We start from the raw sequence: 25,868 nt of genomic DNA, 5'->3' as shown, positions 1-25,868 counted from the left end.
TGGTTTTTCAATAGTTAGTTATTGGAATATTGTGGGAATTTCACTAGAGTTTTATGACATTTTGTTATGACGAAAAAATAAACACAACTACCCATAACTCCTTGTCTTTCATAACTTCCGTTTAGGGGAACACACGTGTGGACTACATCACAGACGAAATGCCGAAGTCAAAGAGAGATAAAAAGAGTATGAGATATTTTGCAATCTTTCGAAAATCTAATTGACCCTAATTGTTTTCTAGATCTTTTCTTTCCTAATGTCATAAAATCTAACAGAACATTAGTCTCGCCTGTCCATGTAAATGCATTCTATAATATATAGAGATGAGAAGGATAGGGGATAAGAGAGATAGCTGTCTACAAAGTGTATAATGACGGACGAGGTTGGTAACGTTAGATGTACTGAATCCCCAATTACAGAGGATTTGCTCATCTGAATGACATTCTCTCACTGAGCTAAATTGCAAACGAAGTGATGTTGATGTATCTACTTTGACAGTCTAGCGTATGATTCTTTGAATTGTAAACAGATTTGACAACATGTATTTGTTTGCACGCAAATGTAGTTTATTACGCACATGTCACTTATTTTCAGTATGCAATTTTGTGTGGTTTGATTTGAAAAGCACCTTAATTATAGCTGTATGCCCCATTCCTTATATAGGACACTTCTGAGTTTCAGTGCATCCTGTTAAATCCAGGATGTTTCCACCATAGGTCTCATTTGATGCTGTTCACAGTGTTTTTTAGTCATTGGCAAGCTAACATTTACTGGATCCTCCACTTCTTATTCATAACGATACTTCATAAAGTGACATAAAATTATGAATTAATATGAGACAGGCCATACATGAAAAGATTCATCTGCCTGCTTTGATGTATTTCTTTTCTGTCCATTTCTTTTAAGCTAGCAATCATCACATGGTAGGCTTTTAAATTTGCTGTATGTGTTATTGCTTTTTCTTGAGAAGTACTAAATGGATCTTTCTCTCTATATATATATAGCTTTCCCTAAGATATATTTAGATATATATATAAGACAAGGACTAGTATGATTTGCATAAAAATCTTCAGGTCGTGTAACACTATATTGTACTGGCTTGGAAGTTGTTACTTCTTTATAATCTTCAAAGGAGCACATCAGTCTGTGGTTTGTGAATTTTTAGCTCACCTGGTCTTAAGGACTGGTAAGTTTACAGGGCTCTCACATCCCATTTTGGGACTGGGGCCCAAGGCCCTTAGAATTGGGAAAAATAACAGTGTTTTCCTAAGAATTGGGAAAACTTGGGGTCTAAATTGGGGAAAAAAGATACTATTCTGCATTGGGAATCGGCCCCAAATCTGGCAGATCGAGAGCCTTGGCTTATGCCATACTGCAACATCCATCGTCTGTCCTTCAATTTTTCTCCTTAAAATTGACACTAGTCATAAACAGCTTGAAGGATTTCAACCAAATTTGGTCAGAAGCATCTTGAGGGAAGGAAAACACATTTTGTATGAACAGTGTGTCTCAGCCCTGAGGGGCAAGGCCCAAGAAGGGAAAAAATTTGAAATCCTTCTTTTCCTGTTGTAATGATGTGGTCTGAAGCATTCTTAGATGAAGGGGAATATTGGAAATAAAGCAAGATGTTTAAAGTACTACTCCTCATGTAGGAATGATTGGGGAATCAATTTTGAATAAACTAAGGGTCTTGCCCCCAGGGGCGAATGGGGTCGGGCCTAATAGGGGAATAGAATGAATTGTGTAAAATCCTACTCCTGCGAAGGAATGGAAATCTGAAAAATTCTTGAGTGAATGACAATCAGTTTTGTATAAACAGTTAGTCTTGGACTCCTTGGGCAAGAGGGATGGGGCCTAATAGGGGAAATAATGCAAATTTTTCAAAATCTTACACTTTCTGCAGGAATGGTTGGATTTGCCCAAGTTCGTCTGAAGCATTCTTTGGTGAAGGGGAATCAATTTTCATAAATTGGGTCTTGACCATGGAATGGATGGGGCTCAATAGAGGAAACAGTGCAAATTCTATAAAATTTAACTCATTCTGTAGGAATGAATGAATTTTGCCCAAATATGGTCTGATGCATCCTTGAGTAAATTAAAGTCGTTTTTGTATAAATGTTGGGTCTAAGCCTCTTGGATTGGGAGGGGCAGGGCCCATTCTAGGCAAAATAGAGAAAAATCTTTAATGACAGGATTCATTATTGTCCCAATTAGGTTTGAAGCATGAATTGTTTGGTTGACCCTTTAAAGACTGAGGGATAGGGCCAAATGGTGAAATAGATATAGTGTGTAATGTTTGTTGTTGGGAATTTAGAATTCCTCTTCTTTTAGTTTGGATGAAGCAATTTCAGCTAAACACAGCCATGTGAGCAATATAGGCCCTATAGGCCTCTTGTTTTTGAGAAGCATTCAATAGGTCTTTCTCAAATTTTATATGTAGGTTTGCTGTGGTCTCTGGTTGTGCCTGTATTCATGGGACTGATGAGTAAAACAAATTATATACAGGCAGCTACCTTGGATTTGGCAACAAAAGATTGTTATCTCTATTTCTTAAGAAGTACCGCATAGATTGTTCTCCAATTTCCTGTGTAGGTTCCCCTGAGTTCCTAATTGTGCCCTTCTGATTTTGGGACTGAATAGAGAAACAAGGTGGATGACAGGTTATCATCTTGAATTTAGCTGTTACTTAATATTTTGGTTATTTCTTCTAAAGAATTTTCATCTTGATTTCTTCCAGTTTCTTTGACCCAGACAAGAAAGAAAGGATTAGAATTGAAACAGAAATTGATTGAAGAGGTGAGCAAAGTTATGTTGAAATATGTTTATTGTTCCATATGTTAAAAAGTCTATCCATATTTTTACATTTTTAACTTTTACAGATTATATTTTACAAACTTTACACAATTACTCCATGTTACTTCACAACAAACAATGTCTTCAACAGAACTGTAAAGACTGGTAGGTCTATTGTAGAAAGTTGCTCTATAAGCTAATTTTATTGGATTCAATTGTTTTTTAGGTCATCTGAGAGGAAGTCTCAAGTGACCTCTTGTGATCGCCTTTTGTCTGGCAGCGTCTGCCTTGCCTTGCAAACAATTCACATTTATAACGTCTGCTTAATAAGCAAAAGGCCCAGAGTGCTGATATTACCATGCTGGGATGAGGGGAAACTAAGTTTGTATAAAATAATGACCTTGACCCAAGGCCAGAGGGACCAAATGTATTGAAATCTTTAAACCACTTCTCTTCCATAACAAAAAGGTCGAAAGTGCTGATATTGGGTCTTTTTTATACTGGTTAGAAAGGCTACCAAGTTTTTTCATATTGTTGACCTTGAACCACTTTCAAGGTCACATGTATCAAATATGTCAAAATCTCTAAACAACTTCTCAATAATCAAAAGGCCCAGGATTATGATATTGTGCCAGAAGCATGCTGGGATGAAGGGCTATCATGGTAGTTTAAATGAATGACCTTGACCTTCATTCAAGGTCACATGGGTCAAATATACATATGCTAACCTACAACAACAGAGAGTGTTATCAGTGCTCTTAATTGAAAATTAAGCATTCAAACTTGGAAACAATAAATATGCATATATCAATTCTGTCCCAATGCATATATATCAGTTCTGTCCCAATGCATATATATCAGTTCTGTCCCAATGCATATATATCAGTTCTGTCCCAATGCATATATATCAGTTCTGTCCCAATGGTGGGACTGATGGACAGGTTCTAAAACTGTCCAAAAGTCTGAAGACCTCAGGTAACCATTAAGGCCAATGGACCTGTTTTTATTTTTTTTCTCTTCACAGATAAGAAGTTGTGCTGAAAAATATGCCAGAATTTTCACGTTTTCAGTGCATAATATGAGAAATGTACAGCTGAAAGAAGTTCGCAATGATTGGCAAAGTAGCAGGTAAGTCTGACTAGGCATGTATTTAAAGATAATAACAATGTGTTTAACATGTAGCAGAGACAGTAAAACAAATATTTGTGAAAAAAGATCACATTTTACCACCGCAAATTTCAAAACATAGTAGTTATCAATGTTGTGATTGATATAGATTTTAAAAAGCAAAAGCACAATAATTCAGCACCATTTTTAGATCTACTAAGAATAGATTTTAGTAATCTAATGCGAAACCCTTTTGTCTAGCATCATTTTGCATTTGTTGTGCGTCTGTAAACTTGTTTAGATGCTGCGAACCAGTATCTATAGGACAGACTGACAAATCAAACTGACTTTTCCTCCCAAAAAAAAAGCTACAATACCCATCTTCCGCCTATGTGAATAAACATGTTTTAACATTATATGATTTATACTATGAAATTTTTCATGCTGTCATATAAAATTACAATGAGATAAATGCAGGCTGTCAACTGATTCCTATATTCCTGTATTTTGGTTCAAAAACCTACATTTTGAAACACCTCCTATATTTTCCTTTTTTTATGCCCCCGCCATTTATGGCCAGGGGCATATAGCGTTGCCCATGTCCGTCCGTCCGTCGCGTCGCGTTGCGTCCCAAATCAGTATATACCACCTAACAACTTCATTCGGACCTTTCACTATTATTTCACATGGGGGGCGGGGGGGGGGGGGGGGGGGGGGGGGGGGGGGGGGGGGCGGGGGCATTGATGTCTTACAGACATTTTCTACTTTCATTTGAAAAAGATTTCTACATTTTTCAGGAAATTTGTCACCGATAAATGTAGAGATTGTAAATATTTCTATGATATGGCTTTTGTCTTCTTTATTTTACAAGTTAGAGAATTCTTAAGTCTGTATGGGCACCTTGCAAGGCAGTATAACAATATATTGGCCTTTTAGGTGCCCATTCAGATGATGATGATGAGCTATGCAGCAGCTCTCTGCCTGGATTGTGATGCTGTTGAAGTGAATGGTTACTTTAAGGTAGATTTTAACCATTAATTAATACAGAAACAGTAAGTGAAGGTAAGAATTTATAAGTATAATTGCCTTTGAATGAAATGATTTTTGGTTGGAAAACTCCTTTATTTTGCCTCCATACTAGTAAAAAAACTACTATATTCCTCCTATATTTTGAAGAAGACTTGGTTGACAGCCTGTAAATGAATAAAACGAGAAGTGTATAATCAGCCATGACAATGTTTTCTATCTACAAGTATTTCAGACTTTGTACGGTTTATAAGACTACATTTCTTTACCTATACTTCCTGTGGTGTAATAAACTTGAGTTTTCGTGTAATGATTGACAAGGAGAGGCTACTCGAAAAAAAATGAAATAATTTCAATGTTCATCCGCTTCTTGACATTTATGCGAAAATATCTTCATACATAAGTTATTAAATGCTCTCATTTGTTGGCAGTAAACTCAACATCCACCCTTTAATAAAACCGGTTTTTACTCTACCTCTCTGTTTACACTTTTCTTCTCTGTTAATTTTTTACTGTCACATGTTGACCTCAGGTACTGAAATAGACTAACCAAACCAGGGCTGAGTTGGGAAGAGTGCTTGAACACTTATTTTACTTTTGGTTCCCATTCCACAAAGCAACTGACTTGTCCACTCGTGATGCTTGATAACTGAGGGATGTGGGTACTTTTCTACCTCTGATAATAAAATCTCTTAAACAAATTGGTGGTAATCTGAATTCAAGCAGTCAACTGTGCAGCCAACTCTGCTGTGCAAGACAGTGTCAAAATAAATGTTGGTTCCTGAAAGGGTTTGCATGCTTCAATTTTTGCTCACCTTGCCAAGTGAGCTCATGGTATACCAAGGCGTTTGTCGTCCTTTCGTCCATCCCTCAACATTTTCATACAAATCACTGCTTGTCATAAACGACTTACAGGATTTTAACCAAATTTGGTCAGAAGCATCTCTAGGAAAAGTGGGAAAAAAATTGTATAAATGGTTGGTCTCAGCCCCAAGGAGCCTGCAGGGCGGTGCTCAAAAGGGGAAATTTTAAAATTCTACTCCTGTAGGAATGACTAGATTTTGCCCAATTTTGGTTTGAAACATTGTTGTGCAAGGGGGAATCAATTTTGTAGAATTGGTGGGTCTGGTCCATGTAGGATGGGAGAGGCAGGGTCCAATAGGGGAAATAGAGCAAATTCTTTAAAATCATACTTCTCCATTAGGAACGATTAGATATCACCTAAATTTGGTCACAAGTATTTTTAGGTGAAGGGGAACAAAATTTGTGTAAGGATTAGTTCTTACAGGGCTAGAAAAAAATATTTTCAGCTACTCGTCTGTCGGGCAAGTGAAACTTGAAATTCACTTGCCCAAATCCAATATTTATTTACCTGAAGAAAAATGGTAACAAAACAATTTAAGGAACACAAATTTTATTATCAATTTCTATATTAAATGTTTAAATTCAACACTTGCTTTTATTGTTTTACTCATGAGTTTACTTAAATCCAGTAAGCTTATGATATCTGCACTTCCAGCCTGTCGCATATTTAACTTGTTACAATGTTATTTTCACTAAAAGCTGTCAATAGACTGGTGGATCAATCAACACCTGGGCCAATTAATCAGTTCAGTTATCACTTGAAGGACCTAGAACTTCATCAATATCAATGGGATCTTTAGAGCTTCCTGCTACACTAACAACTAGTTCATCTACTCTTTTGATGACACTCTCATTCTCTTGGTGGGACACAACATGTCTAGTTGTTTTAGTAGTGCTGAGCCAGTTATCAATGCATGGATCTGGGTTGAAATCTTTCACTGACTGATCCATGTTTGTTACTGTCATTAAGTCAGTGAGATGATCTTGTGAGAGCTGTGATCTCGGCCTGGATTTTATGTTCTTCATGCTAGAAAACTTCTTTCATATTTGGCAGTGGAAGGTGACAAGGCAAACATGATATTTACAAGAAGAAGCACATTAGTGATTTCACTAGACTGAGATTCAAGGAGTCCAGAATACACTTCTACAGGCCTGTATGACTTCATTTTGGAGACTTTCAATTTCAAAGCCATCAACTCCCCTGGGATCTTAATTCTCTCCTCCTCTGCCAGACAGAATGAGAAATACTCCACTAAGTCCTGAATTTCTGAGTCACCCAAAGTAAACAGGAGATTCCTGTTGTTAGGTCATGCTCTGAAGGCAAACACTGACAAATAACTAAGAGGAGGTTCACCTAAGCATTTTAATCTTTCACCTATATAATCAATACATTTGTTAAAAAATTAAGAAAATGTTGCCTTAAAGTTCATTGGGCTTGTAGTGAGTGAAATTTCTTGTCTACTTGCTGACCCAGTTGTGAAGACATGCCTTTCATCATCAAAGTTTGAGGAGAATTTTAGAGTAAAATTTACCAGAAGATCTCTTCATCACTTTAAATTTTGCCAACTGCACCTCAAGTTTTTCACTCACTTGACTGACAAGAAGATCCTCAGCCTGAAACTGGACACTCACCTCTGAGAGCACCTCAGTCACATCCAGCATGAAGTACAAGAACCTAAGAAACTTATCAGACACAAATTCTTTTCCGACTCCCTTCACCTTTGTGACGTCATCTCCTTTACCCAGCCCTGCATGTTCCATGTGAAGTGAAATACTTGCCAAAGATTTCTCAATAGCCAAAAAAGCCCTGAACCTACTTCCTACCCACCTTGTCTTTTGTAAACCTGCTTGCGATATGGTTGCTTCATCTAAAATGTCTGAGATATCTTTCAAATCGTGCTGGCGCTTGGGGGAGTAATAATATAACTTAAAAATTTGTTGAACAGTGTCTAGAAATTGTGAAATATACTTCTTTGTTTTTGTAACATTCAATACCCCAAGTTCTAAGTTGTGGGTCACACAATAAATAGCTACGAGGGGATGATCAACAAATTCTTTTAGTTTTACTACAACTCCTCCTTTTCTACCTAACATCACAGATCACACACCCCATTTTGGGACTGGGGCCCAGGGCCCTTAGAAATGGGAAAAATAGTGGCGTTTTCCTTAGAATTGGGATAACTTCGGGTCTAAATTCGGAATAAAGATACTATTTTGCACTGGGAATGGGGCCGAATATCGGCCCCAAATCTGGCAGATCAAGAGCCCTGCAGATGCCCCATCAAAGTTACAACAAATCAACTTCTCTTTCAATTCCTCTTCAGTCATTCCAAGAGTATCAAATGCTGTCAAAATACCATGGAAAACACCTTCAGCTGTAGCAGATTTCAGAGACGCTATGTCAGTGAAAGCAGTCTCAGGATTGCCTTTCTCATTAACAAATCTCAAAAATACAGTCTCTTGTTCAGTCACTGAGGAGTCTGTGGAACCATCCGCAAAATCAAACAAAAACCTAGCATTTCTAACTTTCTCTTTCACTACATCTTTCTCTACTTCAGCAATAGCAGACACGAAATCTTTGGCACCTTTATCATTTCTATACTTTGCCCTACATCAACTCCTACCTTTTCTAGTAAGTCTGTCAACCCACAAAATTTTGTGAATGATAAATTTTCTTTGGCCAAATAAAATGATGATTGAACAAACTATGCAATCCGTTTCTTGACGTCTGGTCCAGTTTTTTCGTCAGTTTTGAAAATAATGTCGGTAAGGGGGCAGAACTTTCCTTATCTTTCTCTTTGTCCAATAGGAAATGGTCTTCACAAAATTTCTGTCTGTCAGATTTTTGATGATAATGAAGTATATCCTCCCTAAACTTACCACCAGACCCGGTCCCTATGAACTATTTTGAAGTATTGTCAGCAAGGTTTGGATATTTCCTCCAGTAGCTACAAAACATGACATCGTTTTCAGCATCATGAACAACCCAAGGATAAGATTTCAGTCATGAAGCATGAAATTTCCTAACACGCTTTCCTTCGTACTCAGCTTTGCATTTTTTTTATTGGATTTGTTTCAGAACTACTTGAATCTGATTGAGTTGTGTCTGCCTTGTCACCTTTTGCTGATTTTGGCGAAAAAAAGCTCTTCAAATTAGCCTGTTTTGACATATTTAATTCACTGTTAACGTGAGCGAGAACATCGACTTTTTGACAGTAACTACGTACACAAAACAACCTTGTTTACAACATTTGTGGTGACGTAATAGGTTTTTGCATAGTCTGGATCAGCCCGAGTCTTGACACGTGATGTGAACAAGGATGCTACATCTAGACGGGCGGACGAGTGGATTTCTCTAACCCTGTTCTCAGTTCCCAGGGGCCTTTAGGATTAGGGCCTGGATGGGGAACTTTTACAAGCTCTTTAAAATCTTACTCTTACTCCTCCTATATGAATAAATGGATAACGTCCAAATTTGGTCGGAAGTATTCTTGCTTGGATGTAGGGGAACAAAATTTGTGTAAGGATTGATTCTCAGTTCCCAGGGACCTTAGGGATGGAGCCCAAATGGGAAATTTTGCAAGTTCTTTATAAGCTTACTCTTCCATTAATGATAAATGGATATTGTCCAAATTTGGTCTGAAGTGTTCTTGGATGGAGTGAACTGGGTCCAGTCAGGGAAAGGTAAGTTTTGAAAAAGTCCTTCCATACAATGATATTGTCCAACTTTTGTTTGAAGCAATTTTGATGAAAAGTGAACCTGACCACAAGGGTAAGACCTAATAGGGAAATTATATTAGAAATTGTTTGTTATATCAAATTCTTCATTTTCTTCATGGCTGAATAGCTAAATTAGCAAAGTGATCGATGCAGGCCCCTAGGACCTCTTGTTTTATATTCTGAACACAATCAAGCCAAATATCTTACTTAAAAGAAAAGTATTGCATCAAAAGCAGATTTGATATATTTTAACTGTACAAACCGAAATATTTGTCCATATTTTCCTCCATAGGTATGCATGCTGATTCCAGATCAGTGCAAAAATAATAATTCATTTATCAACCGTAATATTGTGTTAGTAATTTTGTGGAATTTGTGTAAAAGAGGTTCAAATATCAATTCATAAACTACATCACAACACCATTGTATATATTTGATACTTCAGTGTGGTGTTCGAGCATTCAATTTGTACCATCACACTGGTGGCGTTTAACCACGGACTTAGAATAGGACTTGTCATAAATTGCCTTTGGATAAGATATATATTGTTACAATTTAGGTTGGTAAGTCCCAACAGTGAAAAAAAAACAGATGTGAGAAGTCCATGATGGAGGCAATACAACCTGTACTACTTTCAGCTGTTTCTGTTTCGTTATTATATTGTCCATCATATCTTCAAATCAGCTGCAACTCTTTGAGAAGTTTTGAATTGTTTGGAATTCTTACATTTCAGATGTCTGTCCCTGGTTGTACATTATGTATTTTGAGACTAAGTAAAAGATCATTTTGATATGGAATGCACTATTTTGTAAATACTGGCTAACAGACAGCATTTGCTATGATTTGTTTTACCCAGTATTTCTTTTAAATTTCTTGCATTGAGAATTACTGGATATATAATGATCAAGTTTCTGTGTGTTACACATTTTCCTTTGATCCCAAGATGTGTGTATTTGATTTTGAGACCTCTTTTGAAGAAAAGAAAAATTGCACAATTGTTGCAAATATCTGTTAATGATCTATTGTTTAGCTCACCTGGCATTGGCATAACACATCATCTGTCTCTGAACTTGTTCATCTTGAACATACCCTAGTCACTGTGATTTTTTGTGATAGCTTAAATCAACCAATGTTTCAACATTTTAATTACTTTTATATTTTCATTTAGACCTACCTACCTTCCTGAGCAAGCAAGAGCATCATAGGTTTAAGCTCAAGGCCTATTTCTGAAATTTTAGTCTCACACAAATTTTGTCATAAATGCAAGTTTACAGTGTCATCTGTCATGATGATACATGTGATATATAGAAAATACCTTTTCCTGGTAATTTCCACTTGGAGGATGGACTATTTTTACACTTCACAAATTTATATTCTAATAATTACTTGATTTACGCCTTTATTTCACTACACCATGCAAAACATCTATAAGAGCTCCCAGTACAATAACTTTATTTTCGACTTCTTCTGAAAAACCCTAAAAACCAATTTCAGTGAAACAATTGAGAAACCTTCCATGGGAAAGTGTAAACTAGAACTATAACGATAATGTCCCATTCACCAGGGGCCAAAAAGGGTCAGATTGACCCAAATTTCAAAAATCTTCTTCTCAATACCCAGAATATAGTAGAATCAAATACTCTTCATGGATTAAGTGTCTTTAAGTAAAACTCTTCTGTCCCTGTACAAATATAATTTCTCCCTTTCTCTTCTCTAAACTTAAATTTATGAAAATCTATAATTATGATACAATGCCTTTTACCATCATTTGGTCAGTAGTGAGTTCTCTTTTACTTGACATGCTTTATTTTCAGGTTTTTCTTTGGCAAAAACAAAGTTATGTCCCTTGCCCTGGGTAGGACCCCGGAAGATGAATGTAAAGATAACTTACACAAGCTTAGCAGTCAGCTACATGGACAGACAGGCTTACTCTTTACAAACAAGCCCAAAGATGAAGTCTTAGAGTAAGTCTTGGTTTATTCGTTTGGGACAATTTTTTTTTTCAAGTTTTAAATTTGGAGTCACATTAAAACATACAAAACAAATTAATTCACAGTATCTACCATTTTGTGATTTTACACATTTATAGTGATTCACATGTAAACATACCACACACATTTGATACATACATACACACATAAATATATGTATACACACAATAAACACATTCAGTATAGTAAATTATGCAAAAATATACATCATTTACATACTTGTATATCACAGAATCTAATATGTAGAGAAATGATAGTGAAGACAAAATAATAGAAAAATACTAGACATTGCTACCCTAGAGGAAAGGGGAGACGACTAGGGTAACGAGAAGAAGAGGATTGAAGATGCTGCTTTACCTGAGGAATGTCTAGGACAACTAGGTGAAAATGCTTAGATATCAAGTTAAATAGGTTTTTCCATCTACTCCACGAATTTCTAAATTTTTATTTCAAAAATTCAATTTTACTATTTATTATATACTTGTGTAAGTTTGGTTTTTTGTCACTTCATCATCAAAGTGGCACAAAATTACTTATTTTGATGTTGGCTTCCATAACAAAGTTTATAAGAAACCATGTTTAGCTCCATTTATTTTAGAAGTTATGACCTGAATTTGAGGTGAAAACTTGAATTTTTGGCAGATTTTTAGAAAAACTGTTTCAAAAGTAATCAAAGTGACTTTAAACTTAACTAGTTAAAGACCATTTATTTGACTTTTTTTAATAAGGGGTGCGGGGCTCTAAATACTGTACAAGCGCCAAACATAGGTTATAGCACCTTCTCAGTAAACTGTGAACATGTAAAGGAATCGTCAGTGTCAGATGTCTAGTTTGTATTTCTTTGAATGCTGAGAAACGGACAAGTCTTTGCTGACATTGTTGTGTCCTTTGGGCACTTTAATCTATTTGTTCTAGATGATTCCTCTCTTGTATGTTGTTCAGTGAGGTAGCCACTAGCTGCAACGAGGGGATCACTCCCCAAGATGACCCTGGCTGTTCTTGGATAAGTTGGGCGGGGTTCAAAAAAAGGTTCCAGGTTTAATCTGTTTCAGTGTTGCTGTTCTTCATCAACTAGCCCTTGGAATGAAAAATGACAACTCCTACTACATGGCTGTCAACATGCTGAAATCATGTCAATATTATGTTGTCACATTTAAGCATAAATCCAAGGGTAAATTGTACCTACCTGTCAGTGTTATTTAACCAATGTATTCATGTTGTATGCTGTTTTATTGGTTGTTGTTACCTTTCCTACATTTAGTACCAACTCTTCATTTCTCTCTAATTCCACAGTTATTTTGACAATTACCGACAAGCAGACTACGCTAGATCAGGAAATGTTGCGACACAGACTGTGTTCCTAGAACAGGGACCAATGCCAGAGTTTTCCCACTCTATGGAGCCTCAGTTACGGCAGCTGGGTCTGCCAACAAGTCTTCAGAGAGGTACCGTATTTATCAGTCAATTATGCCTGGTATTACTGTACAGTTTGTTAATTTTCAAGGGTTTGAATTGTTCACTGTAATAGAGTATAGAATCATATTGTAAAAAATTAATAACTTTAGAACAAAAATTAGGGGTAAAACCATTGATCGTTTGAAGAATTTGGGTAAAAAATTATGTGGTTTGCATTTGATACTGCAAAACTATAGTTTGTTTGTAAAATTTTGGTTGGAAAGAAATACATATATCTGCATTTGACGTTTGGTGAGACCATATTTCATTTGTAAAATTTCGATGAAAAAAATGTTGTTTGCATTTTAAGTTTGATAAAAGCATTGTTCGTTTGAAAAATTCTGTTGGAAAAATACAATATTTGCATGTGACTTTTGTTAAAAATGCAAAAATGAAAACCTCTAGTATGCCCATCTTGTCAACTGGTTTGTAAAATTCCAACTAAATCTATTCCATTGTCCTGTTAAGAAACCCAGCACTTGCCTTGGAGTCAGTTGTAATGAGCTGACTTCTGTTTGTAATACAGGACATATGTAGGGTAGTAAAGCCTTCGTACTGAACTTGACTTGATGGACTATGTAATCGGACTCAATAAAAATCAAGATTAAATGATAACTTGGACGGTGGAAACACACTTTCCCAAATGTGAATTTTACTTCTCTGGTCTCTTGTTTATTTAGAGAGGTATCATTATTTTATATCCAGAAATGTCTTAATTTCCAAGTAATTCATCGATATTTTGTGTTCCAATATTAAGACATGACAAAAAAACTTGTCATCAAATTTTACAAAAATACACATTTGAGGAATTCTGAACTTTAATGCGACCCATTACACAGTGTGATTTTCACAAAAATATATCGTCAAGAAATAAAATTTAGTATTGCAGTCTGTTCTGTTTTATATCAGTTGTACTGTAGCTTGGCTGTTTTTTGACAGGTACTGTCACACTTCTGCGTGAACACAAAGTCTGTGATAAAGACGATGTATTGACACCAGAACAAGCTAGAATATTGGTAAGTTCACCAGATTAGTTCAATTCTCAATAAGTTAAAAAAATTCACTACATTTGTCACACAATCCTGATAGTGTTCCTTTCATCCCTTCACACTTGTGATATTCTTGTGATCAATTTAGCTTGTGTATGTGCTCTTTTAGTACGAGACAGCTTTCTCAGTGTTTTTTAGCTGACTGTTGAAAAGTAAAGCTCATTTTAGAAATACAGTAAGACTCGTTTGTGTCGAACACGCTTGAATCAAAGACATCGGATAAGTTGAACGATTTTTCTGTTAAAATTTTTTCTCTTCTTTATCTTTTTAAATGAAACCTGGATAATTGGAACACTGTTGAGTCGAATAAAATTTTGTAGTCCATCCCTTAATAATACTAATAATAATATACAACATTTATATAGTGCCCTATATAATTTCACAAATTACTCTAAAGCACTTTACAGTGCATGTAAAATTTAGTCATGGTATCAATAATACATTATACATCTACATATATGTATGATATGCTGATCATTGTGTCCACATGATCACCAGAAAAACACCACATGTATGTACCTGTAGCAAAAATTACTAGTCTAAGAAAAAGCACACCTGAACAGATGGGTCTTAATACCCTTTTTGAAAGTGGCGAGTGTTGTTGATTTCCTGGTTTGTGATGTTTGGTTATTCCACATTGTGGCAGCAACCTTTCCAAAACATCGGTCACCATAAGTCACAGTACGCGACTCAGGCACACATAACAGGGACTCAGCCTCTAATCGTAATGAACGTGAAGGCTGGTGGGGAGTGACGATTTCCAGGAGCTGTTCCATCGAGTGCTTTGTAGGTGTGAATCAGAATCTTGTACTGTGATCTATGATGCACAGGTAACCAATGTAGGGAATGTAGCATGGGTGTAATGTGCTCACGTTTTCTAGTACTGGAAAACAGACGCGCAGCAGTGTTCTGGACTTTCTGCAGACGCCTAGTTGCCGAGTCAGAGATTCCATATAAAAGGGCGTTCCCATAGTCCAGGTTAGAAGTCACAAGTTAATGTAACAGTGTCTTGTATGCATCCATAGTGATGAACTGCCGAATACGTCCAATATTCCGAAGTTGGTAGTTACAGCTTTTTGCAATAGCATTCACCTGCTTTTCCGTGGTCATTGAACTGTCATAGTGTACGCCCATGTTTTTAACAACAGGAGCTGCCTTAATGGTTTTTGTACCAACTCTTAAGCTGGATATCATGTGTGTGTTGATGCTTTGGTGCAATAACAATGAGTTTCATCTTATCCTGGTTAAGCTTAAGCGTATTGGTGTTTATCCAGGCACTGATGTCTACCAGGCAGGCCTCCATGTTATGAGTGATGGTATCCCAGGTATGTTGGGGTCTGATAACCATATAGATCTTGTGTCGTCTACATAACAATGGTAAAGCAGGTTATGGTGACGACTGATCTCACCAATTGGTTTCAAGTATAGACAGTACTTGCAACATCCAAGCACTGACCCTTGTGGAACACCCAATCCAAAGATTTTATCATCAGATGTGGCTGATCCTATGGCCACACACTGTCATCTGTCACTCAGATAGGACTGGATCCAGGGTAAAGCATCCACAGTGACTCCAAAAGAGTAGGCCCAGCATGACAAGGACTGCTCTGCACTTGTTATCTAAGGCTGCAACAATGTCGTTGTGTACGCGAAGGATTGCTGTTTCACTGGAGTGTCATGTGAGGTAGGCTGACTGCAGGTTGTTGTGCAGACTGTTTGCCTGCAGATGCAGCTCTAAACGCTTGGAAACAATCTCCTCTAGTATCTTAGATAAGAATGGAAGATTTGATACGGAACGGTGGTTATTTAATTCCTCCTTGTTCAGCCTAGACCTCTTAATTAATGGTTTGACATTAGCCTTCTTGTTCCACAATGGTACCTTTGACTCGGCCAATGATTTGTTTATTATCGACGTAATCAACGGAAGCAATGCTTCAAGACATTGCTTCAGTAGACATGTGGGAAGCGGATCCAGCTCACAGGACTTAGATGGCGAGTTGGTAATAATCTTGCGCACCTCGTCCTCAGTTGTTGGTGTGAGCTGTGTCAATGCTTCGCCATCAGATGGTATATCAGCTGTCATTACAAGGTTATCACTGTTTACTAGACTGTTCACAGTACCAGTGTTCGTTCTGATAGTCATGATTTTCAAGAAATAATTACTGAACTTGTTAGATAAGATATTTTCAGATGAACAGTTTGGTAGGATTGTATCGCCATTCTGGCCCATAAGGTTTTTGGTGAGCCTGAAAAGTTGCTTATGGTCGGTACCACATTCTGCTATCTTATCTGGATAGTATTTCTTCTTTGCTTGAACAAGCAGCAACCTGACTAACCGACATTGATCCTTGTAGATCTGTTGGTGGATTCAGTTTCGTTCTGCGCCATTGTCTGTCTGCTTTTCCTCGCTTCTGTTTTGCCTTGCGCAATTCCTCTGTATACCAGGGAGCATTTGGTCTTTCAGTAATCACCTTGGTCTGCAGCGGTGCTAGTTTGTCTGTCAGGTCATTTATACCAAAATTGAATGCTTCGACAAGATCGTCTACCCCACCAGCAGTTGACTGTAGTGTGTGAGAGGATTCAATGTCTCTAATGAAATCTGGTACAGAAATTTCACGATATCTTCAGAAACTGACCTCCTTTCTAATACGACCTGGTTTACCACAACTGAGTGTGATCACCAGATGGGTTCCCCTAAGGCACAGGTCTAAGACAGATGGTTCTCCATAAATGATCAAGCTATTTTCTCTTGTGATGACCACATCGAGTGTATGGCCATGGACATGTGTAGCTTTAGTCACATGTTGCACTAAACCACGAGCGTCTTGTAGCTCAGAGAACTGATGAGAATCAGCGTTCATTGGGTCGTCTAGATGGAATTGAGATCACCTGTTATAATGATCTATTGTGGTAATACAACCTAATGGTCCTGTCCCCTCTTGTATAAAACATCTCAACTTGAGATTTCCTCAAGTCGAGATTTTCCTCAGCTGATATCTCCTCAAAAACGGCTTGTATAAAATTTTCTCAAGGAACAGGAGGAAGTCATTGGCTAGGATGTCCTGAAATTCCTTGAGGAATTTTCATATAAGATATTTTCAAGGAGATATCAGCTGAGGAAAATCTCGACTTGAGGAAATGTCAAGTTGAGATGTTTTATACAAGTGGGGCCTGATTGTTTTACCACTCTTCCAAAAACACAGCATTTCTGAAACGTTTCGTTTAGATGGAGGGAGCCTGGATATTATACACAATCTGATTTGTACATCACCAGCACGAATTTGAGCAACTGAGGTGCTCAAAGTGGGTGAAGACATCATCATGACTAGAAGCAAGTTGTCTAACATTCAGATTTTTCTTAATTAGCGCCCCCACACCACCCCCACGTTTCTCCTGGCGGGAATTTTGTATGTCATATCCTGGTGGAACAAGCTCCGCTAACACCTGGCTATCAATGTTTGTTCCAGGTCTCCATTAATGCCAAATATCAATGTCCTGAGAAATCACTGATAGAGAGTGCCTGATTCTTTACTGCGCGACAGTTCAGGGACATTAGATTCAGTGGAACAACCGATTTTGAATGGGTGACCGTCATTGGCCTAATGATGCCATGCAGGTTCGTGTGCAATACAGGTGGTTTTGTATTGCACACTGATGTATCATTTCTAGACTGTACCAGTGTTTCAATGGCTGATACATAAGCTGGTGCAGCATGTCCAAGCGAAAGTGTCTGTGAGGCAGACAGGCCAATTGTGGTGATCAGCTGGATGAGATTATCGGCATTTGAAACCATTGTGGTCTGCGGCCTTGGTTTCGTCAGACGTAAAGCGGTGGCCTGTAACACACGATATTTGTCTGACAGCCCCTCTGCCTGCCTTAGTCCCTCGCCTTGTGCGACGTATTTTGGGCCAATTAATCCTCTGCAGAGCCTTCAAACAATCTTGATCAATAGCAGGACTCACTGGTCGAATTACCAGGAGAACAGATCTGCTCTATCTAAACATGCTGCACTGTGGTATCCAATTGCATAGATCTTAAACTCTTTCAGGTATTTACACCCACCAATAACTTTCTCATTTCTAATAGAATTATTAAAACAAACTAAAATACTTCAAAAACAATAAAATATAATCTTGTAATACCCGGTAATTATGATGAGCAAGGTTTACATGTCCAAAATATGCAATCTCAGTATTGGACAATTCACCCAGTTCAAAAATTTAGAAGATACTGAAAAATTTCAATAATATTTGTTGTGGATTAATAGTAATGATGTAGAACATTCAAGCGTCACCCTATCTTGGGTGTAAATTTTCTGGCTTCGTTCCAAATGACTGAGTGTGCTCGGTCAGCTGTATCTGTGTTGATGTACCCTTTTGTAATTTCGATCGAACATTAATACCTGCGTCTAGACAGGAGCACAGGGGAAAGTTAGAATTTATACAGAATTAGGCAATTAAACTTAAAATACACTGTTGCAGATTGATAAACAATACTAGTTTGTCATTGACACATCTGTTCATGATTTTAAATACATTTACTAGATATACATGTACTAAAACAAAGTGATTTTATTTTATTTTTTGGTTTAACTCTTTTGGTGCTGTGAGTGTAAATTTTTAGTTATACAACAGTGGTGTTGCCACTGCCTTCACGTTTTTGTAATCCACCTCAGTGCTATCGATGTTATATCAATGTAGAATGTTCATGAGTATGTATTTATTGATTTTTATTTTCTTTAGTTATTGAATTCACTAAGTAATGTGTAAATAGCCGGGTCAATCTTCAATGCAAAATGTCTCCATTCATGGATAAGGTGAACCAATCTGATAAGTCAGATATTTCATTTGGTCCAGTCAACTTTGATTTATCTGTGTTTTGCTGTAGTGAAACATATTTTCAGTAAAGTCTGTGTAAAATAGAAAAATTTTCAGCACTGATTTACTGTTGATATAGCTGTAATATGATCCTAAGTCTGAGGTATAGACCGAGTACATCAAACAGTGGGAGAATGTATTTATCTACTATAATTAGATAAGGGAGATAATCCTTACTATGTTCCATTCATTTATTACCTCCCCTGTACATCACTCTTACTCATTGAAGATAATTTTGTTCACAAATAGAAGTGTGTGTTTGTCACAGTGCTATAAGTGCATTAACAGAATGAAGCCTCAAATGACTCCTCATTTTCTTATCTAATACAGATAACAATAAAATTCAAGTGATTACAAGTAAGTTGGCTTCATAGTCTGGCACCTATTTACCATGAAGTATCAAAGGAATTTTAATCAGAGTCCTCTCTGAAGTTTGGATATTCACAAATCTTACTCCAAGAATTGAGAATTCTTTGTTACGCTCTTCTTTATTACCTCACATCGTTGGATAAGGCAGAAAATTCAAACACTCGGTAGCATGTGAGATTTACCTGCTCTAACTACATGCAGGAACACAAGTCCTTTATGATTATTACAAAGTCCTTTGGTATTGTAAGTACCCTAGTGGTGAAACCTAGGGAAGGGGACCACAGTATTCCCCTCGTTCTATCTGTCCATCCCCTGTACCTGTGAAAGTTCGTCAGTGCTTCAGCAGCTTTATTCCTTTAATCACACAATTATTAAGCAGCAATTTACCTTTGAAATGTTCAAGTTTTTAAGGTGGTTGGGACAAGGTCAAGGTTACTATTTTTAAAAAATTCATATTTTGAATATTTATTTATATGTGCTTCCACAATACTTCATATGCATGTTTTCTTTGATTTGTTTTTCTAGAAATTATTTGGTCACATGATGGCAGAGTTTCACATCACTTTAGAAGGGATGTGGGAAAAAGACAAGTGGAAAGTGTTAGCAGACCGACCTGTACCAGTAATACCCCCTAAAGTCACTGTCAGACGTAAGTACTCCGGTTACCTCCTCGCTTTATATGCAACATCAGAGATATTTAAAATTCAAAAACAAGTAAACTAATCAATATGAATTGAGTTTGTGACTTGTACATATTTCTGGGTCACTTGATCGGCATTTGTTAACATTTTCACATCATTGACATCTTGGAAACTGCTACAGTGATTTCTATAAGATTGGGCAGAAATGTTCCAATGTCAACGAGAAACTAAAATTGTAAATTGTATTATTACAATCAACCCCAACCGTGGATTAAGATACCATTGAGACAGAATAGAAAACTGGAAACTGTCCAGCTTGGTCCACAATGTTGGATGATGAGAATTCTTCATTTCGCATTATATGTTTACCTGATAGAGAGGACCTCTGTTAAATACCATAAGGAATCTATTCCAGAAGATAACACTATATTAAACGATTAAAGTTTGAGTTCTCCTATGTTTTCCAAGGATGTGATAAAATAGAAAAAAGAAAAGAAAAAAAAATTAAAGTGATAACAAAGAAAATTGTACTCCATTTCATGGTTTCAGTGAAAAATTAGGATGGTAAAACTATGAAAACTTCATCCCTAGAATACAATTTTTACAGGATTTGTTCATTGGTTCTTTTTCATTTGTGTCAATACTGACAAATACAACATAGAATTTATAATCCTCACTAGGTCAGGGGTAGAAATAAGAAAATTACTTTGGGCCACCTCTTCAGAAGATTTACTGGCCCTTCTGTCATTGCAGTGGCCCTGGGTTTTCTGCGAAATAGGGGGTCCCGGGCTGTCTCTCCTCTTGTAACCTAGAAGCTCTCTGGTGCATTCTAGACAGTTTTCAGCTTGAATAACCAGCTTTTGAAATTGATAATTTTGATGTATATATATATTTTTTTCAGAAAAAATTGAGGAAATTTTATATGATTACATAGATAGGACAATGAAACGATGAAAAAGTAATTTTAAAATTATTCAGATGAAGGTAAAACATATTTCATGTACTATGTTTGTATATTTTCAGCCAAGAAAAAGACTGATGATGAGGATGATGAAGCAGAGATGGAAGCTTTAGTGGGCGACGATCTGATTGATAGTGATGATGAAGAGACATAGAACTTTTACTGTTTGTGTATTAAAACTGTCAATTCTGCTTCTGTCTATTGTCCCAGGAATTATATCAACCATGGCTGGTAAAGACAACAAATATCATTCCTTTCTGTCTGTTGTCTCAGGAATTATATCAGCCATGGCTGGTAAAGACAACAAATATCATTCCTTTCTGTCTGTTGTCTCAGGAATTATATCAGCCATGGCTGGTAAAGACAACAAATATCATTCCTTTCTGTCTGTTGTCTCAGGAATGATCCTAACAAGGGCTGGTAAAGACAACAAATATCATTCCTTTCTGACTGTTGTCTCAGAAATTATTCTAACAAGGGCTAGTAAAGGCAAAAAATAGCATTCCCGTATACCTGCCCAATAATATGACATTAGCTTCCCATCAATGTTCCTTGGCAGAATTTAATATCTCATGGAAAAAGCACCTGTTTAAATGTTAGATCTTAGTACCAAAATCATTTCTACAAAATCACCATAATCAAACCCATTAAAATCTTCATTGGCAAGTCTAAGGAAGCCAAAACATAAAAGTACAGGAAGCAGACAACTGTTCTCTCTAGCTACCCATGAGATGTGGCCAGTCTTGTCAAGGCATTGCAAGCCTTTAGAACCAGTGTTGATTCATATGGCTTTATAGGTTGGTGTTAAAGGCTTGCATGTCAATGGGAGAATAAGCAACGGCTCTTTCACATTTACCAACCGGGAAACATTCAAGGACTCGGTGAATTTGTCAGTAGTGATTTTCTTAAGAGTTGTCCAAAGATGGGGATGTTCAATTGGTCATCCGATAGCCACTTAAGGGACTGAAGTAAACAGGAGATTCTGTTTGTAAAAAGCCTGTTTACGAAGTCACCATACTTACCTACATGAACCTACTCTCTTTCTCCACAGTTCGAGGATGTCGAGTGCTCTAAATTTTCAAACGTTTTGCAGGTGGGTGGGTATTCTGATTTCGTAAACAAGTTTTAAACCCCCACCCCACATAAAATGTCCACTACCCAGCAAACACTTGATGGATCACTCATACATGTCGTAAGTCAAATCCGAAATTCAAAACTCCCCACCGATACATGTATTTAAAACATTATTGTTCTTATGCATATAACTGCTGTATATATATATCGCGAAACATATTCTCCAGGCTGGTTAAGCATAAATGAAATAAAAGTTGTTATACAACTCGACCATAAAAGAAGCTATCCTGGACGTTTCTGTGAAGTCCTGTCACCTTCATCAGACGATTGACTTGTGTGAGTCATTTCAATTTTAATGTATGCAGTGATCAAGAACTATCGAATCTTTCCAATTTTACCGTACACTCTTGTGGAAATGGCGATAAGATTCTAGCAAAAAAAACACATTGATGATCCTCCACTTGTACACTGATCTACATCAAATGGTAGCATTATTCACTTCACAATGGACTTTAGTCTGATGAAATACACACAATACATTTCCTATGAGACTTGTGATGTTACGCACACTTCCATCACATCATGAGAATCTCGACAGATTTTAATGTTTTTATGCCCCATGGTATCATGACTCAAGTTTCTACACCTTTTCATGTTAAGATAGTCATCAGTCAAGGTTAAGGAATCAAAGCACATATTCAACAATGTCTACCAATTTATAACTCAATATTTATATGCTTGGGAGTGGGGACATTCATATCTGACGGCTTTCTTCAAGTTGTTACCTTTGTCACTTTTAGTTTTTTCTCATGTTAGCTTACTCTGATGGGAGCTTTACTTGTCTCAGAAAAGAAATGTTGAAGGATTTTTATTTCCAAATACACCGTTTCCCTTTTTAGGTCATCTGACCTGAAGGGCCCATAGCATGCTGGCATGGAGCCCTACAAAGTTTGTTCAAATTAATGACCTTGACCCACTTTCAAGGTCACAGGGATCAAACATGTTAAAATATACAAAAGTGCTGATATTGGGCCTGTAGGATGCCTGGAGGAAAGACTACCAATTTTGTTCAAATGAATGACCTCGACCCACTTTCAAGGTCACAGGGGTCAAATATGTTGAAATTTTTAAACAACTTCTCAAAAACCAAAAGGCTCAGATTGCTGATATTGGGTCTAGCATGCTGGGATGAAGGGCTACCAAGTTTGTTCAAGTGAATTACCTTGACCCACTTTCAAGGTCACAGGGGTCAAATATGTTAAAATATACAAACGACTTCTCAATAAGCAAAAGTCCAAGAGTGCTGATATTGGGCCTGTAGGATGCTTGGAGGAAGGGCTACCAAGTTTGTTCAAATGAATGACCTCGACCCACTTTCAAGGTCACAGGGGTCAAATTTGTTGTAATTTTTAAACATCATCTCAACAACCAAAAGGCTCAGAATGCTGATATTGGGTCTGTAGGATGCTGGGATGAAGGGCTACCAAGTTTGTTCAAATGAATGACCTCGACCCACTTTCTTGGTCACAGGGGTCAAATATGTTAAAATATACAAACAATTTCTCTTCAATAAGCAAAAGTCCAAGAGTGCTGATAATGGACCTGTAGGATGCTGGGATGACATGCTACCAAATTTGTTCAAATGAATGACCTTGACCCACTTTCAAGGTCACAGGGGTTGAATATGTTAAAATATGCAAATGACTTCTCAATAACCAAAATTATTAGAGTGCTGATATTGGGCCTGTAGGATGTTTTGAGGAAGTGTTACCAAATGCGTTCAAGTAAATGACCTTGACCCACTTTCAAGATCACAGGGTTCAAATATGTTAAAATCTGTAAACGACTTCTTCTCAGTAACCAAAAGGCTCAGAATGCTGTTATTGGGCCTGTAGGATGCTGGAAGGAAGGGCTACCAAGTTTATTCAAATGAATGAAGCCCACTGTTTTAACAGTAGACTCACTGTTGTTAGAGTTTGGCTTGCTTTTTGTCAGATGACCGTTAAGGCCCATGGGCCTCTTGTTAAGTTTTGAACGCTGTATGTCGGTTTTCTTTCGCCCTTGTACCATTATACATGAATTCGCCTTGGGTTTATTTCGCCCTTTGATGATTGTATAAAAGAGTTATATAAGCGTAATAACTAATTACACAGTCGTAAACTCATGTCGATAACCTTGATCACTTCCGGAGCATGTTGATAACCTTGATCACTTCCAAATTATGTTGATGATCTTGATTACTTCCGGATCATGTCGATAACCTTTGGTCACTCCCGGAGCATGTCGTATGGTCGTTGTTTTCAATAGAATGTCTTCTCTACTGTCTGTTTTAGCCAAGAAACACATTTTAACAAATTGTTTTGAAACTAACCATTTATTGACCATTGTTTTAACCTCTGACTCGCTGTATGAAATTGTTACATCCTACAGTTGATTGAAGTAACGGACTGCCGGCGGTCTGTTATCTTTTCAGGGGGAATCAATGCAAACATTTCCTTCGGTAAGATCAGTTCATCAATGAAGAGGAAATATAAGAGAAATGGTCTTAAATAATTGAATAAAAGTACGAAAAAAGTATTCGCTGTACCACAGAAAATAGAAATAGCTGGAACGTGGTAGAGTTAAAAATATTTTTTGTCATGAAGAGTCGACCTGTCTTTTTTTCTTCTTTTTTTTTTAAGAATACCAGCAAGTCTACAAAATCATAATCAAAACCTCAAATTCAAGGTATACAAAAACCGAAACCAACAGACAAACTAACGAGCATCATATTGTACAAAGAAATTGAATATTTCTCAATGGGATCGCAATGACTTCCCCATAATTTTTTTCAACCTGCATCTTTGGACACCATGTGTTGCGAGTTTGGCCGTAAGTTCACGACTTCTTGCACGGAAATCGTGATACTGGGAAAGGCCCTTGGATATCAAATCAACTATGACATGAACGCACAATAGATTGTGAGTGCAGACTGCTGCTATCCAGAAGTGGAAAAGTTACTATAGGGAAATTTAAATCATCACGTTTATCATAATATCCAAGTTAACACACTTTTGTTTTGAGATCAAATTTATTATGAAAGCAAGTAATTGATCCTTTATTGTAAAATGTGTCACTTCAATAATTTTTTGTTTCTGAAGTAGCTTTATCTGTGCAATGGTAATTTCACATTTATAAAACGTCCACGCTTTCTCCACCAGTCATTTCCAGAGTTGAAATGACTTGAAAATGTTCAGCATTCAACAGTTTGGCTTAGCATATATGAATCAGATAACTCAAATTCTGTCCATAGTCCACACGTGACCCGATCTGACTAAACACTCCTGAACTTGTCCTCATTTGCCGCGCAATAGAGATTTTTAAAAGCACACCAATATATCATAGACAATATTCATTTCTCCGGACCGGAAGATGAGTATTATAGAACCGGAAGTACTTTTCTGAGCAATGCTATTTGTCAAATATTTTACGATATCACATAAAATGGCGTTGTCTACATTGGTTTGGCTAGTCAGTCTGACGGAAATCCAATTGATCAAGCGTGTGTATTGTTGAAACTGTATTCAATGGTATATATCATCTTTGAATTATCCTTACACACAGTCAGACCAGAAAGTAACACATGGTACTCGTCATAGCATTGGTGTCGTAACGATAGATAGTCTTTACTGTCACGTGATTTCTGGTTAATAATAAATAAAACTTGTTTGTACATACGATTATCTAAGACTGAAATATATCATTTGTGGAACTCAAATTTCGTGATTTTTTCGTTGGCACTTGATTTCTTTAATAAACAGTAATTACGAAATTCACTTGTACTGAAAATTAATTTCCTCCACATTTTTTATTTGTAGATTATTACTACCCCCGAAATCAATGAAAATAAAAAAGAATCTCTGAATATATTTTTCACAGAAATTCAGTTACATATTTCAAAT

The 25,868-nt window shown here is 36.9% G+C and overlaps 1 protein-coding gene across 1 annotated transcript; it reads left to right on the top strand.

Moving 5' to 3' along the window:
* The first annotated feature begins 131 nt into the window (after positions 1-131).
* LOC132548307 (mRNA turnover protein 4 homolog) lies at positions 132-21,044 on the top strand. Its single transcript, XM_060212161.1, has 8 exons — positions 132-186; positions 2,738-2,796; positions 3,818-3,921; positions 11,325-11,474; positions 12,795-12,946; positions 13,896-13,972; positions 19,777-19,900; positions 20,916-21,044. The coding sequence occupies exons 1-8, from the start codon at positions 159-161 to the stop codon at positions 21,005-21,007; spliced, it is 786 nt and encodes a 261-aa protein (XP_060068144.1). The 5' UTR covers positions 132-158; the 3' UTR covers positions 21,008-21,044.
* Positions 21,045-25,868: the final 4,824 nt, after the last annotated feature.

The sequence above is a fragment of the Ylistrum balloti genome, unplaced genomic scaffold (assembly GCF_031769215.1).
Source record: "Ylistrum balloti isolate Yb309-2 unplaced genomic scaffold, AGI_CSIRO_Ybal_v1 Utg370008, whole genome shotgun sequence".
NCBI classification, from domain to species: Eukaryota; Metazoa; Mollusca; class Bivalvia; order Pectinida; family Pectinidae; genus Ylistrum; species Ylistrum balloti.
The sequence above is the reverse complement of the archived record's forward strand: the minus strand, read 5'-3'. Positions and strand labels throughout refer to the sequence as shown.

Excerpts from the sequence above, each read along its gene's own strand:
- LOC132548307 (XM_060212161.1), top strand. The coding sequence starts at position 159 with ATGCCGAAGTCAAAGAGAGATAAAAAGA. Across the intron at positions 11,475-12,794 it reads CCCAAAGATGAAGTCTTAGA|TTATTTTGACAATTACCGAC; the intron begins GTAAGTCTTGGT and ends CTAATTCCACAG. Across the intron at positions 12,947-13,895 it reads GCCAACAAGTCTTCAGAGAG|GTACTGTCACACTTCTGCGT; the intron begins GTACCGTATTTA and ends GTTTTTTGACAG.